General features: G+C 47.3%; 1 protein-coding gene across 1 annotated transcript in view; it reads left to right on the top strand.

Moving 5' to 3' along the window:
• CFAP73 (cilia and flagella associated protein 73) overlaps positions 1-20,238 on the top strand; it is a 537,992-nt gene that overhangs the window by 314,786 nt on the left and 202,968 nt on the right. The window contains exon 5 of the mRNA XM_069619244.1: positions 5,943-6,164. Within this exon, the coding sequence (XP_069475345.1) occupies positions 5,943-6,164 (222 nt within the window). The remainder of the gene's footprint in view (positions 1-5,942; positions 6,165-20,238) is intronic.

Raw genomic sequence — 20,238 nt, 5'->3', positions numbered from 1 at the left:
TTGTTAAAATATTTCTTTAGTTTGTTAGGCCATGGAGCCAGTTAAGCGTTTTCATTGTAAGCTTTGGCCTGTCACATTAAAGCAACCTTTTCCACTTTTAAATGAGTCTGGGTTTTTGTGCAGTAAGCCAAAAGGGGGGCCCCGGGGGGAACGCGAAGTGTTTCCCCCCGGGGAGTTTTTGGCGCTGCACACGGCCAGCGAGTGGCCGTGGGGGGCAGAGCGCCTCCCGGGGGTATTTAAGGGCTCAGGGAAGGTTCGGGAGGCAGGCGACGGTTAGGACTTGGTGATTGTCCCGCCCTCCCACCCCGTCATTTTGGTTTTAGGCTGGTGTCTGGTTATGGAATATGGGGGGGTCCATTGTTCATGGGATTGTGCGCGGGGTTTTAGATGACATGGCGAGTTTTTTATGAGTTTTGGGGTCTGTTAGGATGGTAGGGGTTGGTAGTTTTGTGTGACAGGTCAGGGCATTGTGAAAGTTTGTGTGTAATATATGTTGCTGATGTGGCAGGTCAGGCTGGCTGCAGGTCATAGGAATGGGGAGTTTGGTGTAGAGGGGAGTTTGAAGGGTGTTGAAGTGGGTCGGGGTGCCGGGGGCATGGCCCCTTTTGATGTGGGGGGAGGGAAGCACAATGGGGGAATGACACAGGAAAGGATGGGGTGGCGCTGTTTGCACAAGCAGGTCACCCCGGGGGAACAGGTATTGAGCCTGGAGGGGCATGGCCCCTGGGAGAAAGCGGGACGCCTGGAAAAGGGGCAAGGAGACGGTAGGGTCCAAGGGATAATTAGGGAGGAAATGGGTTATTTAATTATTTAATTGTTGGGGGAAAATGAAAATGAAAATGTTTATTTAATTGGTTGTTAAAATATTTCTTTAGTTTGTTAGGCCATGGAGCCAGTTAAGCGTTTTGATTGTAAGCTTTGGCCTGTCACATTAAAGCGACCTTTTCCACTTTTAAATGAGTCTGGGTTTTTGTGCAGTAAGCCAAAAAGCCACTCCCCATCTGATTTCTGCCCATATTTGGAGACCTGGGAATTCTCCACGGTCATCAAAAAAGGCAGACATGTAAGTTCAAGCCAACATTGTTTCCGGACAGATATGTTCACCTGAAAATAACATGTAGTTCATTCGTGCAAGTCAGGCTTTGCACTCGGTGAAAGAGCGTCGCGTTCAATGTAGGCATTTCGTGGACTTTGATGAAAGTGCTCTGTCCATTCATCCGCAATGGGTGACGAAAATGGTGTACAGTTTCGATTTGCTGCTGCACTTGGAATTAGGATTTCAGTGTACCTCTGCTTGGTAATTCCTCATGTCCATCACATGATTGCATTTTCCTTCACCGCCTGCCCATGCAGTCTAGATAGCGCGGACCCGGAAGCCCGGGGCACAAAAGCTCACGCACAATGGCGGGGCTTCCGGGCGGTAATATCTAGAAAGGAAGCAGCCGGAGGCCGCAACCTGTGGCGGGTGAGGGGCGGGTTGTCGGGCGGGGGAGGGACGGAAGGGGTGGGAAGGTGGTTACAAAAAGCCGCAACTGCGGTTTGCGCCCTTTCGTGGTGGAAGCAGCAGATACGGCCTTTTGTGAGTGGACTATAGACATAGCTATCTGGAGGAACCTACGGGTCGTCTGGAGGCGCCAGTTCATATACACAGTGTCAAATAAGAAGACTGGATCCGCTGCGCACGTGTACTTCAAATGGTGCCCCCTAGTAGGCACCAAGAAACATGAAATGTTACTGACAAAAATGAAGGTAAACGCAGCGCGCAAGTCCAGGTCTCGTCAATCCAAATATCGTATGGAAGAATAATGTCCATCACATCAGGTATTGAGGTGTGAAAAATAAGGAGACTGATTCATGGAATTATTTGCACGAATAACGCAGATGTGCGCGACTTTCTGCCCGAAAATCACCATACTTCAAACAGGGATTTTCGGTCAGAAAGGCGCACAAATCTGCGTTTTTCACGCAAATAATTCCATGAATCAGGCACAATCTTTATGATAGTCTTTATGATAGTCAATAACATAGTGTAGAATCAACTGGTGTTGAATAGAATCAGCCAACACGTGTTTCGACCCACAGGGTCGTTGTCAAGGCGCGAGTCCTGGCAAGTGTTTCAGCAGTTTGATCGATACTCTATTGTTGTATGTTATGAATAACAAACGTGAAAGAAGGTTCCAATCTCGTTTGAGCACAAAATTAAACTGCTTGATTCTGTAGAGTCAAATGTAGGGGTTAAATCCCCATCAATGCGATCGCGCCGAACCAAAAGACTGTCTCGCTTGGTCGTAGACATAGATCCAGGGGAGCCGACTTATGAATTTCCGGGGGGGTTCCCAAATATAGGAAGTGACATCACCGGCAGTTATGACCGCATTTGCACGAAGTCGCCAACTTGGTGCAAGGGGGGCTGGTGGAAACATTAGCTAGCATGTACGGCATATACTGAAGTCCAGTAAGAAGGAGGTTTAAGCCTTCCAGTTGCATTCCTGTAGGCCATCACTGCCCCTACTCCACCCCTCTATAATCATCCAGGTTGTAGTAGCCCTCAAAAGGCAGAGCAACACAACTAGGATGGGAGAACAAGATGTTTGCTAAACAGAAGGTACAGCTGCAAGGTGGAGTACCACCACCACCAACACCAAAAAGAACTTCCCAATTCGAGGGAAAACAAGTAAAGAAGTTTCAACGTCCCTCGACAGGCAGCTCTGGAATTCCAGTTGGGGTACACTGCATGTAAGTGTAATGCTTTTGGGACTCCAAAAATTAGCCGATTTCTTTGAAACAGTACCCTATTTCTAACTTGAGTGCTTGTTTAATACTTGATTAAACTTATGGAATCCATTCTTAACCCACAACTTTCATGTTACCTTGAGTCAAAGTCTCCAGGTAGGCTTTAAACTTCTTAGATGAATGGAATATGTGATGATTTCTGTTCTTGATGTCATTGCCATGCTCCAGTACTGCAGTGAGTTCAGAGTTCTCATTTTACTTGACCTCTCCATGGCTTTCGATGAGACCAACCATGCCACCCTGTTTTGACTGTGAAGTTGTGGTATGCTTCCCCACCTCGACTTTGACAGCTGTCTGACCACCTCCATTTTCTTAAGGCCTTAAAGACATTCCTTAATGTTTAAATCTCTCGATTAGGGGATTTTCGGCAGTCCTGCTCCTCAGCGCCCAGATGTCTTTGAGCTTTGGATTCAGGCTTTATAAAGCAAAATACAAAACAATATCATCTCAAAGCTCTCTAATGAAGTTAGCTAAGGATATTGGTCCCAGAGGAAAATAAGCAAGATAGCTAAACGGATCAATGCACCACCTACAGATAGTTGTGTGCATAAAGGTTTTTCTATGTGAAGGAGTGGACCTGAAAACTAATGTGTATTTACCATCTGCATTTTTGCATAGGGTAAAAAATTGCTTTCCCTCACCCGGATGAAGATTATTGTATTAATAAACCAGGAGCAAGAACTTCACGTTGCAAGTTACTAGCCAGGCATAAACAGCCACTCGCCCCCACACATACCCACACACCATTTCTTACTCAGCGCTAGCAAATTACCATTAGATAATAGCTAGTGGGAAGTGTGAATTTTGAGGCCCAAATAAACTCATAGTTAAATGGTGCTTCTTGGTTGACCTATTGTTTATACAGTGCTCAGATACGCCAAACAGGTCACCTACCGCTGTCCACTACAGTCACACTGATGGAGATTTAAAACACTGTGTCCTACTCTAAAAGGACTATTTCTAAGGGCAGTGTGGGCATGTGTAGACTCTCATAAAGCAATTAAGAGGGTTGTTCACTCGGGAAACATCCCATTTCTTAAGGTGTCTCCAAAAACTGGTATGGCCTCTACTGAAGTCCTCTGTCAGGACCCTGGTGCATGTGTGAGGGTACCTCAAGGAGTTGGGTCCCATCACCCACTTCATAATGGAGGTCCTGGAGCAGTGCAGGGAGGGTCCCCTCCGCAACACAAGGAGTGTGCGGCATGGGGCGGCTTCATAGTATCATAGAGTGATGATAATGGTAGCTGGACTATCAGTGAGATGTAATGGAATCAAATAGAAATTCCTGCAATATTAGAGTACCTGAGCATTTCATGACAACAAAGCCAATGATGGAACTATGCTACATGGTCATAATTTGGAGACAGCTGGCAAATAGAGCAAGTACCAAAGGGCCTGGCAAATGCCTCTCCAGTGCCTACACAAAAGAAAAAAACTGTTGGCTTTGTCAAGGTTTGCTTCTCCTGCAGTCAACCTACACATGCCTACTTCTTATGCATAAACCCAGCTGCAATTGCACTCTATATACTCGGGATCATAAGTGTATCAATAATCGGACATCATATTCCGCGCTTGATAAAACAGAATACACCCTGTTCAATAATATATTTACCACAACTAGTAAGATGACCATTCCCAAAACCCTAACTGAAAGGAGTTTTGCAAATATACCAGTTTTCACCATCACTGGCCCCTCCTCTATCGTGTACATCCCAATGCCCCTCTATTTCACACCATATCCCTCACTTGCATACCATATGCCCAGAATTTGACCTCTATGCCCAATATTTTCAGTAGAACATGCTCCACACTTGTGTTATTTATTATGCCCACATGTGCAACTCAATACTCACTCCCTTTTGCATTCCCACATTCCCCCCCTCATTTGAATCTTAAGGTTTCGACATTTTTCCTCATCATTTGTGTCATCGCATGTGCCCTCAAGGAGCTCTTTTGCATCCTAAAATGAAATTCTATTCACCAAAATGCTATCTGTTCCTAGGAGGCAGTACAAATGTTTGCTTTTAACAGGAATTCAGTGCAGGAAGCAGATGAAAGAACATACCAATTGGAGGCACACTTGGTTAAGCCATTTTCATTTCACCACGATTTTTAGAAATTGAGGGACAGATGCAAAGCAAGAGCCTCTTGCTTTGTATCTGTGTCTACATTTCTAAAAATCGTTTTGGGTTGAGTGTACCTCTACATCTGTGCACCGCTGTGGGGTGCACAGATGTACAAATACACCCAACCCAAAACCATTTTTAGAAATTGAGGGACAGATGCAAACAAGAGCCTCTTTCTTTGCATCTGCCTCCCAATTTCTAAAAATCGTTTTTGACCCAGGCCAGAGAAGGGAGGGGGGTGGGGGCATTCAGCCCCGACTTCATTGTGCAGGCGGGTGCCCGGGCCTCGGACCACCCGCGTACTGGGCGCCCCTGCATAGATCCAGATTCAACCCTTTATAATAGTCAACTTTATTACCTTCATTCACTGCAAATTGTGTCTTTTTTTTGTTTTCATATATTGCATGAACTGTTTTCCTATCAAAATGTATCTTATAATAATAAGAATAATTTTATCGTGGCTTTTTTTTAAATCTACACTCGAAGAGCTGTTGTATGTAGAGACATGGCTTCGGTGTTTCAGTCCCACTGTCAAAAACGGCCCTATACAAACCGAATCACCTTTCTGGGATCTGCAGCTCTGTTCCAGGAAACCTCCACACAGCCAAGGGCCGAACTGCACGCACAGTGCTGGCCAGTGCAAATTCTGTAATTTATTCCGTACAGCTATGTACACTGCTCCGATGCCTAATTTTGGGCTGGTATGCTTTCTGGAATTTAATCATTTGGAAAGACAAATAAAAGGTTGCAGAAATGATGCGCGCCCTCTACGAAGCAAATGCCGCTGGCCAAATCTATTAGACTAGTTACGCCAGGGGTCCCTTCCCTCTGCCCCTAGTACCTTTTGGCTTTTGCATCTCTCTCGTTATTTTAACCCCCCGCATATCCCCATCAGAAATACTTTAAATTGCATTCCCCGTGACATTTCGGTGACTGGTGTGTATTTCCCATTTTATAAGTGGAATATAGTCCCAGTCCTTTCCCTGAGCATACCTGGCAGTCAATAATCTATGCCACTTTCAGTTCCAGGAGGTCCGGGAAATGATAGATCGCTTTAACACCCTGGTTGCCACCCAAGCCAACCTGCTGAGGCGTGAGATCGTGAACCAGGAGGCCATGGAGCGCGAGCGGGCCGCCCTGTACAAGTACGTGGAGGACAAGCACAGCGAGATCCTGCAGGATAACAACGAGCTGGCGCAGCTACAATCCGGCCTGGAGGCAGCCCGCAGCAACCTGATCCAACTGGTATGTCACAGCTGCACCTATCAGCGAGCATTAAGTGAATTGGTGTGTTGTGTAGTGCTCTTTGCAGGGGTGATCAGTGGCCGAGAAGGGACATTCAATATGGGCCCTACACAGAGTTAATTCTTTGAACTAGAAAGAGAAAGCTATCAAAAATAGTTCCCCTGTTCCCAAAGCACTAACAATCCCCAAAATCCTTTGTTACATGGTGTATGTCTGTGACAAATCAGCTTCTGGGGCACCAGTGGTCCAGGGATTAATATCTGTTTCTAAACCATCAATCAGCCCCACACCTCTAGTACACCAGAAGGGATTCGAACAGATTGGAAACGCAAGCAAATTATAAACCTCCTTGTCCACTTTTGGTAACATGGACGGAACGGCGGGCTTATCTCCGAAAGGTCGGGGATCGTTGGTTAGTTGCAACACAGCAAAAATTCAATTATTACCCAATGTCAAAGGGACTGTCCAGTCAAGGTTGCATACACATATCTACGTTATTATTATCACAACAGACAGTTCTAGCACATTACAAAATACACCCCACCCTGCAAAGGAATGCAGAGGACAGACAGCTTCAAGAAGGAAAAGAGATACTGACAGGAGGGTAGTCAGTAAAGTAATTAATAATTCAAGGATACTTGGTTTCAGCACAAAGGCAGGAATGGGTTCGTAAAATGTCACTAGGGTCTTTCAGAGGAGAACCAGGGGGACAGAACCACAATGTACATTGTGCTTGTAGAAGTTCGGGTATCAGGCGGCAGGCAGTTCGGTGAGCGAGGCTGGACAGGCGGCTGCAGGTTGGCCCACACGGTGGCTTGGGGTCAGGAATCGCTGTCTCTGTGCTGGTTGGCAGTTCTGAAGCCCTGGTTGAGGTGTCTCAGATGACGTTGGTGACTGCAGCGTGACAACAGTCAGCCGTGCAGTCGGTTGTAGCTCGACTGGCTCGAAAATGTTCTTTAAGGCGGACGCTGGTTGATGCTTGTCGATGCACGCCTAGCTTCTTCACTGGGCTTGTGTCGTCCTTTAAGGCGGACGGCCCAAAACGGAGGAGAGTGTTGCAGGCAACTGCCTTGTCCTTAGTTTGTTTCAGAGACTCTCTGGCACTTCCGACCTAGGAAGCTTTCTTGCAGAGCCTAGCAGGGTGCGCTGTGTGCTGGCTCGATACCAGTTCTGGAGCTGCTGGAGGGTCCTCTGAATTCAGTAACTCCCTCTGTTCCCTGGGATATGTATAGGAGAGGGATCTTGCTCCCATCTTTGGAAATCCTGGCATTCCTTCGCTGGCCGGAAGTTGTAAGGCAGACTGTACCTTCAGCCAGGGTCCAAATGAGTTCTTCTTGTTACTCCTTGCAAAGTCTTCAGATGATCTCCCAAAAGAGGGGCTCAACCCACTTTTAAAGCAAAATGGGCCGCAGTGATTATTGTAGGTTAAACCTATGTTAATGAACCAATCCTGGGTCCCCACCAACAATCTCCTGTATGCATGAGGTCATAACCAGAGTGCTTTGCAACAGAAAAGGTAAAGTGGTGAAAACATTTAATACTAAGTCCCACTCATCTTCCTGTCTGTTGTGGATCAAAGGGTCTCTCTAGTTAATTGAGCTCTCTGTGGTTCATGATTAAGGTGGCAGGTTTCCCTTGAAGCTGTGGGAGACCAGACTTTTGGTCGCAGCCAGACCACATACTCGTACCTTCTGAATGGGGTCCCACTGCTGGGATGACTACTGTAAATACATAGTACCAGACATGACAGGTCACAGCCCTTGTTACTAAGCAGCGGGAGCTGGCTTTAGGTTGACACAGTGCATATCAAAGGTTGATAGGGTTTTCCTGTCTTTTGTTCAGCCTCTGCATCCAGGCCCCATGTGGGCCAGTTTGATGTAAACTCTATTAGTATGTTAATTAAAAAATTGCTGCCACCATCTGCTGTGCTTACACAAAAGGACACAGTGGATCCATGGAGCCTTTGATAGTTAATTAGGCTGGCCATGACAGGAGGAAGGGTTTGGCCCTCCACCTTTCTGAGATTCATCATGTACTCCACAATTACGATCCCAGCTCAATATAACAGGGAGGACTGCACCTGTTGGCTGTATCCACCCAGAGTACACAGGTTTATGGGTATGTTGTGCGGTGAGCATAGGAAAATGTGTGCAGTTCAGTCCCACACATTTTTCAGAGGTTGATCTACCATCATTCAATTTCAAAGACGATTTTAAAAAAAGCCCTGGTAAGCACACATCCACTGTGTGGATGGTCGAATTCCTCACAATGTCCTTCCTTCAAAAACTCATAAATTGTTAGGTATTGAAGCACTCTTCATATCTTTGACTGTATAGGATTTCTAAGGACACAAAAGCAGGACTCTGACAATGCATCATTTAGGAAAGTGTTCAAGGGTTGCACCATAGTGGGAAATATTCTCTCCCAGATACACTCGTCCTGCAGACAAACCTCTGGGGCTTCTCTGCTAGCGCTTGCACAATCCAGAATTGCACTTTACAGCCCCCTGTGCTTCTTCCACAGAACCCATCCTACTGTCAACTAGTCGTAGGTAAGGAACACTCTTTGAGCAAACCCAGCCTCTACATCTTTAGAACTATCCATCTTATCTTGCAGCCCCTGTGGATGCACCCTCAGAATTCTTGGTCCATCTCCATGCTCTAAGAGGATTGGGGGTGGGTGTCTGCCCGTAGTCTAGATCCGTGGAAAGAGGCCCCTGTGGCCTGTAACTCCTTCTCTAAACGGAATCCTACTCGTGGACCTTTTTGGAAGCTCCAACTCTTTGACGGGCTATGTACACCCTAGACTGAGTCACACATGCTGGGTTAAACCAAACCTTCTCCAACCATAGATGTATCACACTACTTCCCTATTGGCTTTTAATCTCTACAGGACTTTGTCTGATAGACCTTATGCACTGGACATAATTCCCATAGAGACCGATACATAAGCATAAATGTAAATCATTCATGATCTATGTTGGATACATGGCTAAATCCACAATAGACTCTTATTACTTCTGGGTCTTTCCTAGTCGTGTGGAATAATGATAGATTCCTCAACTGCAATTCAAAAGGTGTAGTAGTTGCAGAGGGCTTCAAAAAGAGTGATTTGCAAACCTATGCATGCACATTTTCAGCAATTTGGCTTTGTGATATCCCGTCATTTAGATGGATATCTGACCACACTCATGGTGCACTTTGTGTTATTTTAGTTATTCGGTATAGTGCAAACAACACCAAATAAGGGAGGAACAGGGCCCTGTGAAGCTGCAATGGTTGATGAACTGAGAGGCAATGACATCTTGATTACTTTACTTCATTGAATAAACCGGTAAGATTGCTCAGCGAGTTGAGCGCTTGCTGCTGCAATCTATGTGTGATTTGCAGGTCGCTGTTTCGAATCCCAGCACGGCCAACTCAGCCTTTCTTCTGAGATCGATCAATGAGTACCAACTTCGGTTGTGATGATAAATATATGTAAATGTTATCTGTAAAGCGCTTTGGCTTAAGGCGCTATATGAATAACTTATCATTAAGTTCATCCTCATCCTCCCCCGGTTTCCTCAGCTGTGCCGGACAGATGGAGGAAACTCTGAAAGCTTCTATTGCTAGAAGCCCTGTTCAGCTGGTGGAGTGGGCACCAATGCGTTTTGACTCTTAACCAGATCAGCCTCCACCTCTGTAACCTACAGCTCAAAGGGCAAACACCCTGCCATCTATAGATCTAGCATCGTGAACAATCCACCAAGCATACACATTGATGGAGGGCAATCTCCTTTCTTCAACCCAAGCATTCATTGAGAGGGTAATTGGAGGGATGGTGTGCCTGGGCATAATGGAGATGACTATGTTGGACCTGTTTGTTACAGGCAAGGACTGGGATCAGCGGGGTATGATATGATCTATATGGCATTTATAATGCGCCTATACACAAGTGTTCATGGCGCAATGAGGCAAGGGAGGGGGAACAGAGGGAAGACAAAGACAACTATCTCACTAGGCCAGGTGACATTGAGATCGCGCAAGTACAGGGGTGGGGGGAAAGGGAAAGTGTGGGGGGGACAGAGAGGGGGCAGAGCAATACATAGGAACAAGAGTAAAGAATACATAAAATAAATAAAAACAATAGGTAAAAGTGCGGCCAGCTTGTGGCAAGTGCAGGAGTAAGTGCAGACATCAAGTGTCAAGAGCTGGGGGGACGGTAGGGATACAGAAACAGCCCCCAAATGCAGGGGATGCCCGGGAGGCAGTGCAGGTGTGAAGCAGGCAGGGGGGGGGGGCTGGGCCTGAGATCAGAGGGTAGCCAGGTGACTAGTGCAGATTCAGTCTGGAGTTCAGCAGGGGAGAGGGGGTGAGAAAGCAGAAGCAAGGAGGAAGGTCTTGAGGTACTTCCAGAACCAAAGATGGTTATGATATGATGTGGCATTTATACCGCACCTATACACAAGTGTTTCAATGTTCTCCTCAAGTTGCAGGAAGGCAGGGAGGCTGTTCTAGAGGGAGGCCCCAGCCGAAGAAAGAGATCTACCACCAACTCGTTGCTTGGAGAAGCGACTGACCCTGAGGGAGTTGGAAGCGGATGAGTGAAGAGCTCGAGAAGGAAGACATTTAGGAAGAGAGAGTTGGAGGTATTTAGGCCCCAGGCCCCAGGCCCCAGAAGGCCTTGTGGACAATGCAGAGGGTTTTGAAATTAATTCTTCAAGCCACTGGGAGCCAGTGCAGAGATTTCAGTCCTGGAGAGATACGATCCCTGGGCTTGAGGCCAAGGACAAGTCTTGCAGTCCTGTTCTGGATGAGTTGCAGAGGGAGGAGAGTAGAAGCAGGCAGATTTAGAAAGCAGCTGTTGCAGTAGTCCAGCCTAGAGACAACCAGAGCTCTGGAGACAGTGAGCTTCTGGGGGAAAGAGAGGAAAGGAAGAATACCTCTGAGGAGGTTCAGCTGGTAGTGTGCCTTCTTGGAGACATCAGCGATGTGAGGAGAGAAGGGGAGAGTGTAGTCGAAGATGACCCCCGAGGTTTCTAGCCTCACAGCTGGGAGAAGGATGAGGGTGAAGAGAGGCCGGCCACAGAACGACAGGAAAGGAAGGTGCAGGTGTGCCGATGAGGCGAATCTCACTCTTACAGGCATTAAGGCAGCGATTGTTGGTGGCACACCACTCCTGGATAGCGGACAGTCAGAGATGAGAGAAGGAGAAGGGGTGGCAGAAGGGAGCCTGAAAATGAGCTGAGTGTCATCTGCATAGCACTGAAAGTTGGGGTAGAGAGCAGCAATGTGGTGGGCAAGAAGTGCCAGGTACTGGTTGAACTGCCGGGGAGGGAGGTTAGACCCCTGGGGAACACCACAGGTAGAGATGGAGGAGAGGAAGGACCCAGGTTGGACCTGGGAGGGTCGATCGGAGAAGAAAGAGGTCAGCCAAGCCAGGGCCTGATTGGTGATACCCAGGTTATCACAGAGACGGTTGAGAAGGATGGCATGGTTGACCGTTTCAAAGGTAGAAGAGAGATCAAGTAAGATGAGGACACGGGGTGTAGGAGTCAAGGTTGGAGAGCAGGTCTTCACAGATGTTCAGGAGAGAAGTTTCGTGCTTCTGGCAGCTCAGAGGCCAGACTGATGGTCATGGAGACAACCAACCAATTCAGTGTGAAGATTAAGCTGGGAGATGGCCAGCTTTTACAGGAGTTTGCCCAGGAAAGAAGTGATGGAGATTGGGCGGTAGTTAGCAGGGCAGGAGGGGTCGGCCGTGGGTTTCTTAAGAAGAGAGTGAACAAGGGACGGCTACAAGGGGGAGGGGAAGAGTCCAGTGGCGAAGGAGTGGTTGCAGAAGTCAGCCAAAGCAGGAGCCAGGGTGTCAATGTGGCCCTCGAAGGTTTTAGAGGAACAGGAGAGAACCTGTCTTGACGAGACTTTCATAGATCAGACTTGTCTAGAAACCTCGTCTGGGGACAACAGGGGAAAGGCAAAGAAGGGGTGGCCACAGAGTTGCCAGAGGAAGAGTGGGGAGTAGAGGGAGGAGGGGGAGAGGAAGAGAGCGAGGACCGGATGTCCTGAGTTTTAGAGATGAAACGAGAAGCCAGGGCTGTGCAGTGGGAGGGGACAGGGGCGATAGAGACTGCCGCAGGATTGGCCAGCTCCTTGCAGATTTTAAAGAGTTCGGCCAAGTTGTTGGATGCCACAAAGATGCAGGCTTGGATGAGGGCTCTCTTCTTAGTGCGGACAGAGAGCCGGTATTGCCTTTCGAGCAGGCCAGCTTGTCAGTGGATGTACAGGAAGCACGCCATTTCCTCACAGCCATTCTGGACTTGCGTTTAAGGGTGATGAGTCGTAACAGGAGTTGCACTTAGCTTTGGGCTTCAAGCGGATCCTCCTGACTGGGCAAGAACAGCAGAGTGGAGCATAGAAAGGGCTGTGTCAGGGTCTGAGCCAGCCGAAGGGGGAGGGGGTGAGTAAGTGGCGGCGAAAGCCTCAACGGACACATGCTTAAGGTAGGTGGCAGTGCTGGAGTTGGCTTGGCCTGAGGGGTGGAGAGAGTGAGCTGGGAGGAAAGGAGAAAATGATCACTCCAGGAGAGAGGAGTGGTGGGAGGGATAGAAAGGGGAAGGTATGTAGAGATCAAAACATCCAGGGTGTGCCCTGCAGATTGAGTCGGGCCAGAGGGGAGTATAGAGAGCGAGAGAGAGTCGCAGAGGTCGCAAAAGAGTCCAGAGGAAGGACAGGAAGCTTCCAGGTGGATGTTAAAGTCTTCAAGAAGGAGGAGTTGAGTGGCCAAGACCAGGAGGGAAGAGGAGAGGAAGAGGAGAGGTCCGTCCACTCAGAGAGGAAGGAGGAGATCTGACCGGATGGCTGATAGATGGTAGCGACAGTGACAGAATGGCTAGGAGAGAGAGCCTGCAGATGAGGCATTCAAAGGAGGAGTAGGCCTTCATAGGAATGACAGAGGCAAGAATCCACTCTGGGAAGATCAGGGCTACCCCCCTCCGAAACGATTGGATCTGGGTGCGGAGAGGATCTTGTAGCCATCAGGGAGGAGAGTGTCAACGCTTGTGACAGAGCTGGCCGTGAACCATGTCTCGGTAAGACTGAGGACACCGAGGTCAAGTTCTTCAAGGAGGCGGCAGATGTCAGAGGAGTGTTTGACAGCTGAGCAAGAGTTTAGAGTGGCAATATGAGAAGTCTTTAAAACACTTGCAGGGAGGGGTACAAATTGGAGGCACGCTTTGCGGATGTGTAGACGAAGCCCGAGGGGGGGGGCAGAAGAGGAAGGAGGAGAGGGCAAGGTAGCCAAGGAGGAGACAGCAGGGGGAGGCAAGGAAGCCGTGGAGGGAAGAGAGGGGACATCAGGAGAATAAAGGAAATTGAAGAGGTGCAGGAAGTGTCTATCAAAGAGGAGAAGGTTAGCCTGAGGGCCTTGGACCAAGACAGTAGCATTCAGTTAAACAATAATGATGACCTTAGAAGATTGGAAGGAGGCCAGGAGTGCCTTCCACTGGGTGCCACCATTAATACGAGAAGAGGAGAAAGGAGAAAGCACAGAGATCATGTGGAGAGTACAAAGGTCTGGCGAGGGAACGACAAAGAGGATGTCGGTGAGGATTTGCCCGGAGGAAGCACTGGTATAGGTGTCAACGATAGGGAGGCCTGGGTTGGAGACCAGGATGTCCTTTTTAAACCTCTTCCTCCCAGATTTAGTGAGGAGCACAGGATAGTAGATAGAGAAGCACTTGGAAAAGATAGAAGAAACTGAGAGCACCATAGAGTAGGTAGGGAGTGGAGAGAAGAGGAAGGGGGTGGGAGGATGGGTGGGGAGAACACTATGGAAGGACACAGGGAGGGGCGCAAGCAGATGAGACAATAGTAGACAATTGAACAAGACGAAAGGAGCTCAGACAATAGTAGAACAGTTTGCTAGGTGGATGCTTTACTAAGGAGGCAAACCAAAGAACAGCACTACTTTCACAGTGTAGTTTCAATACTGGAGAAAAACACACCTAGGTCCGAGAGTCCTGTAAAGTGAGAAAAATGCCTAGGTTTCACAATGCAATTTCAATACTTTCTCAAAATGTCACAGCACTATGCCAGCGTGGCACAGGGTAAATAACAAAGTATAATTCTAGTGTAGTTAAGGTTGCTATGTGGAAGGGTTTCCAGGGTAGAGTGATGGCTCTATTCCTCACCCGGGCCACTCCTACCTTACTAGTCGCTGCTGGTTGATGGCTGGCCACTCGCTTCCCCTGTTGAGACCTGCAGACACGATATGGAGACACCTCTGAGGGAGCCGCCCTTTGCCTTGGGTCCCTTAGCCGCAGGGGCTGTATGGGCAGAGGGCTGCCCAGGGAAGGTGGGTTTAGAGCACGGTGGTGACCAATAGGGAGGGGGGCGGGAGGGAAGGATGGGTCCACAGATAGCTTCTAACTCACCAGCAGCCCTGGAGCACAAAGGTCGCCTGGAAACAGTCGCCGACTAGGCCTGCATACACGGTGGAAGATGCACCAATCAGGGTAGTGGGTGGGCTGGGAGGTGGGAGGGAAGGGAATCAGGAAATGGAAGCGGGCTCGGGAGGAGAGGGAGCGGGTTTGGCTGGGGCTTGTACAACACTAGTTGGGATACAAAATAAGGCCCAGGAGGGTCCATAGATAGCTTCTAACTCACCAGCAGCACCGGAGCACATAGGTGACCTGGAAACACACTGGGTATAGACATTCAACTAGAGGTTTTGAAGGAAGCACCTTTGTGACAAACCTTACTCTGCCTTGGTCATGAGCAAATAGTGATGCTTGATATAGTGACCTCCAACCAGGGAAGGTGCGCCTCTGGATATATCCACAGGCATGGGTAGAAGCGATCTCTGGCTTATCGATATTATCCTTCAGAAAGGAGGAGGAAATCCTCAATACATTTGGGAAGTGACTATATCAGAATATCAGAACTGTTTCCTGCACCTATGGCAAGCTAATGTGGACCATGCAGACGTCCACCAAGAGCACTGGAATTACATGGTATTTTTCATCAAGGGCCTCTCCAGTGATACAAAAGTCCCCATTCACAGCCATTGTGAAGGATGCTAAGCAGGTCTCGATGGACATATGGACCCTCCAGCCTGTAGACACAGCCATGCTTTTGTGCTTTTGACCGGATGTCTACAGACAAGCCAACATTAGGGCTACGATGCCCAGCACAAAAATCAAGGACCCTGTATTCAAAAGTGTGTATCTTTTCTATTTGTCAAAGTATGAGGCGCTGAAACGAAAGAAAACCAGCACCATGATGGTCAACTCACCCCTGGTGCTCAGGAAGCAGTTTCCCTCTTCCATTGAGCCTAAGAAGCCTTCCTGCACCTTTACTCAGCATTGAGCGTTCAAGGGCTGGCTCCGTAGACGGCAGGAATGATTTCCTTATGGAATACTGGAAAAGCAGTACAGGCCTAACACAAAGGGCCTCTTGGGCTAGCCCTATGCTTCGGACCGATAGTCCAAGCAGTACGATTCTTATTTCAGTTAATTTGCGGTTCATCCTACTCCTGTGCAAGGGTGAATGTGTGAGGTTGATTTTGAAAGACCATTGGGTGCTGTCATTTGTGGGGTGGGATTCCCACCTTCCCTTTCCTCCCTCCCTGGCTTCCTGTCCTCCGACCCCTAGGCTGTGTTCCCAGACTTGGAGAAGGAGATGGAGGTGCTTGTTGCTATTTGTACAGTGGAGGCAGTTCCTGTAGCTGAGCTGTCTCTGGGCTGCTTCTCCAGTTTCATTGCTTTGCTGAAGACATCCAATGCAGGCCTCCACAGCATACTGGATCTCTTTATTTCAAGCTATCCCTTTCACAAGAGAAGTTAAAGATGTTCCGCCTGACACTGATCAGTTCCTCCCTTCAGTGGGTAGACTGGCATTGTGTGGTGGATTTATTAAATGTGTGTCTGCAAATTCTAAAATGACACCTCACCACTGCATCCTTCTGTGTATGCTAGGTGATGACAATCTCTACCAATAGAAGAGTCCCCCTTTTTGGCCTTAGCACATCATTTAGGGTCCTCATGCCGCTGTGAACATTTGCCCTACATCTGCACCAGGTTGAAATGCATGTGTATCCATACCCGGACAAATTAATTATCGATGCCTTCTCTCGGAAGAAAGTCTTAGTTCCCGACACACCATTTTGAGCCTTCTCTTTTGCTAGGCCTTTCAGTGAAGAAGTGATCATCTTTGGATCCAACTGAAAGAGTGCCTAACAATGGATATTTGTGGAAATCCAGGCTCTGACTGGGTCTTCCCCATTCCCTAATGTGACGCTAACCCACTGTTTTTCTCCTTCAACAATGTTCTGTCCTTCAATTACACTCCAAGTTGATCTTTGCTGGGTTTATCTGGTGGCATTAGGAGCCTATCACAACTAAGATTATTTGTTTTTTAGTTTTAGTCGCTTTTCACATTTGGCTCGAAAGCCCTTTGAACACATGGTGACAACTGGTTTATGCCTGGTTACTCTGATGCATGCCTGATAACATGGACGATGCCTTCCTTGCCAGCAGTCTAATCCTGCTGATAATTGAGTGACCCCCATTCCTTCCCAGCCAGTGAAATGCTCATAGACCCTTCCTTTCTGGTGAACGTTCTGTCATAATATGCTGTTAACCAGGAGATCTAGGCCCCTACCCTTTCCTCTAATCTATACTCCGATACCAAACGGGCTCTGCATCAGAAATATAACCAAATTTACTTGTAAATGCACCTTTGGGCCTCGTTTAATCTCATTGGTAAAACGATGCTCCCATTAGGCATATACTAACCCTTGTTGCATTAAAGGTACAGATCTCCATGGTTACTCCCAAAAAGATCAAATGTGCCGTTGAGAAATTTCCCCATCAAGCATTCCGGCATGGAGGATCCCGCAGCACCCTAATCACATCAGTATTTTGCCCAGAAGCAGTGGACCTGTTTCCACACCCTCAGGTACAGTAATTTACTCCCCAGCCTCACCGAGCCCTAAAATGAGAATGCCTATTATTGGATTATTTCTTCATATCTTCAAATAATCCAAACCCTGGTCATGGTCTGCTAAACCCTCTACCTTCTAATTTCCGTCTGTAGATTTCTGCACATCCAATTGAATATAAACTAGCGGCCGCGTAGCACGCTTCCCATTGTGGAGCCGGCCCTAGTGGCTGATCAGCTGGAAGGAGTACATTTCCAGATTAGTATCGAGTGTATATTCGTTTGTGAACCCCATGGACCATCTTAATACCCTCTGAATTCCATAGAGATTGCTTTTGTTCTTTAATATCATAGTCAATATTTTGACTTTTCTATTGTGCAAACAACACCGGTTTCCTACGCAGAGGCTACCATTTGCTATCTATATCCCTTAACTCTGCAACTGTGCTACAAATGTAACACTGCAGGCGAGTGGGTTATCTTCCTGGGGCACGTTGTTAAACAAGATCAGCTTTCCTGCTACTCTGATATCAGTAGTGGTGCTCTGGAGCAATGTGGACTTTCTCTCACCGTGATCCACTAGCTTTGGTATGACTCTTGCCTTTCACCTCTGAACCAATCCTAGTGTTGGCGATGACACCACAGCTCCAGCCCATTCAGTCTAACTAGTATTTCTGCTAGCTCAACCAATAGTGAACATGGCTCAAGAAAGCACATGGACATCCCATGGTAACAGCATTATCAATCTGTGATTAACTTAATACTAAAGAGCCATCAAACATGAGCCACATGCATCCCTGTGCATTTATGTATTTCAATACAGGGGGGGGGGTCAGGAGATTCTTCAAGTCTGGATATGTGTCATGTTATTTTTGGAGTCTTCTGTCGTGAACGCTGCAAAACCTATTGCTTTTAGGCATTGTAGAATATGATCTACAGAACAGAACCCCACATAGCACAACCGAAAGGGACCACACTCTAACATGTATGGTATTAAGGAACATTCGAAGAGCTTCAAAGCTTTGCCTTGGCAAATCTGTTAATCCATAGCTTTCCATAATCCAGATGCAATGCAGGAAAGAATGTTACTTCTTGAGACACAGGCTCTTGGGACCATCAATAAGGATGCGGCTGCCAAGCCTGCAGCTTGAGTTGTATTGCAACTGCACATTTTGTTTTGCAGATAAACTGGATACCTCCCGACAGCGTGTCTTGAAGTGAATTCAGATCTGCATTGAGAGCCAGTGACTAGATCTCAAAGTGCTAGAAACAAACACATTTCTTCATGCCAGAGGTCAACCTATTGGCAGGATTCTGTGCTGATTGCAACCATCTAATCGCATGAAATGCAGTACCAGAGTATGTGGAGGGAGTGCAATCCACTATGGAATTAACCAGACAACCCAACTACGGTGTCATATCTGCCCAAGAAACAAGGGACTACTGCGTTCAGGAGCTTGAGCCGCAAAAAGGGTTTTCACGCCTAAAATCGCTCGTGAGACAACATTAAAAAAAACAGCAAACTGTATACTAGCAGTAAATTCCAATGAGGCACAGTACGAAAACCTCAGTTTTACTGACATTTCATTCCAGGCTGTTGTCACCGATTCATTATTCAAGAGCTGAAAGACCTTCCATATGAGCAAAACTGGCCCTGATTGCCACAGTTGCACTGTTAAGACTTCCTTTTATCAGCTACCAGTAAAATGAGATGTCATGGTCTCTGGTGACGTGCATGAGTGGTCTTGCATACGTTTAGAAAGAAGAGTTCACTGGGAACATTACCGACCAAACCCCAAAGGACCATCACAGAAGAACTCAATCTACGAATGACTGAAACCACCGCAGGGACTGCCCCTGAGGCCCCAGCTGCCTCGTCCAGATGTAGGCACAGCACTGCGTGGTCCACCTTGCTCATGGTCATATAGGGAGGAAGTCAAATCAACCAAAACTCTTAGTGAAAAGAGTAACATGGGCCTGTGCCTCTAGTTCTGACTGGATCTGGGAATACCCCAACATCTGCATGATCTTAGACGGTAGCGTTGCCAAGGGCCTAGTGTTGGTGACCACAGATGCTGTTGGTTATATCAGAACTACTACAATCTCACTCTCCAGAGACCGCTTGATGTTCTTGGATACAGACTGGCCAAGAACTCGTAAAACCAAGATGAGATCCCGCAATGAGTTCCGCGCAGCCTCTCTCTCCTTGTCGGACTGGGAGTGTTCTCCAACACACCCTGTGGGAGGGATGTCGGAAACGTGAACCCCATATAGAATAGTTGGAGCTGTATGAAGCAAACTTTATGCACTAAGATGTATTAATGCTCGTAAATCAGCACGTTTCGGGCTAAGAGTGGTTTATCAAGATAAACCAGTTTGTTATGAACACCATATTAATATACAGCTCAATGCCATCACATCGTGTAATGGAACTCAATGAACAAAGAAAGAGGACACTCAAAATCCATAAACAAAGCAGCATTCTTAATTAAAAGGCTCGAAAGGTTCATTACAATTGCAATTACCAATCGGGTTCCAGGCTGTAAACATTGCGGGTGCACCTGCAAATGGGTACTCATTAAATACACGGTGTTACACTTGATTTGTACGACCTTAGTGAGTGGACCTAAATACCTGAACTGTATGCCCTTCGAGGGCCTAACTATCACAGTTTTGAAATGGTAGAGAGTAAATACTGCAGTGAGGGGACCTACACATAATATTGTTAAACAAACCATAAACGAATGCAAATGTGCCAAGAATACAAACATATGCCACTCAGTCAGAAAGATGAATGGTTGCTCCCCTGTGGCCACACAATGAGAACATTCTGCTGCTCTTAATGAAGTACAGTCTGCCTTATACATTGAAGGAGAAGACTAAGGGTTCTTCCCCACTCAAAGTCACTAGCAGGAATGAGCTTAAGCCATATCTCCGAGAATTATCCTGTGCAGATTTTTTTTTCCCACTTTATTTTTATTAAGATTATCAGTAATTAAAGAAAAACAGAACCGCCAACAAACATTCGGCAGTATTCAACGAATAACCATATCAAATGATTGAACACTCCCATTTTTCCCCCAGCCCCCCACACCCACCACCCCCCCTAACTCCAAGAACATTAGGCTTCCGATAACCAACGGTGCAAGAGA

Source organism: Ambystoma mexicanum, chromosome 10 (genome assembly GCF_040938575.1).
Source record: "Ambystoma mexicanum isolate Mex_15411 chromosome 10, UKY_AmexF1_1, whole genome shotgun sequence".
Lineage (NCBI taxonomy): Eukaryota > Metazoa > Chordata > Amphibia > Caudata > Ambystomatidae > Ambystoma > Ambystoma mexicanum.
This window is presented reverse-complemented; position numbering and strand designations above follow the sequence as displayed.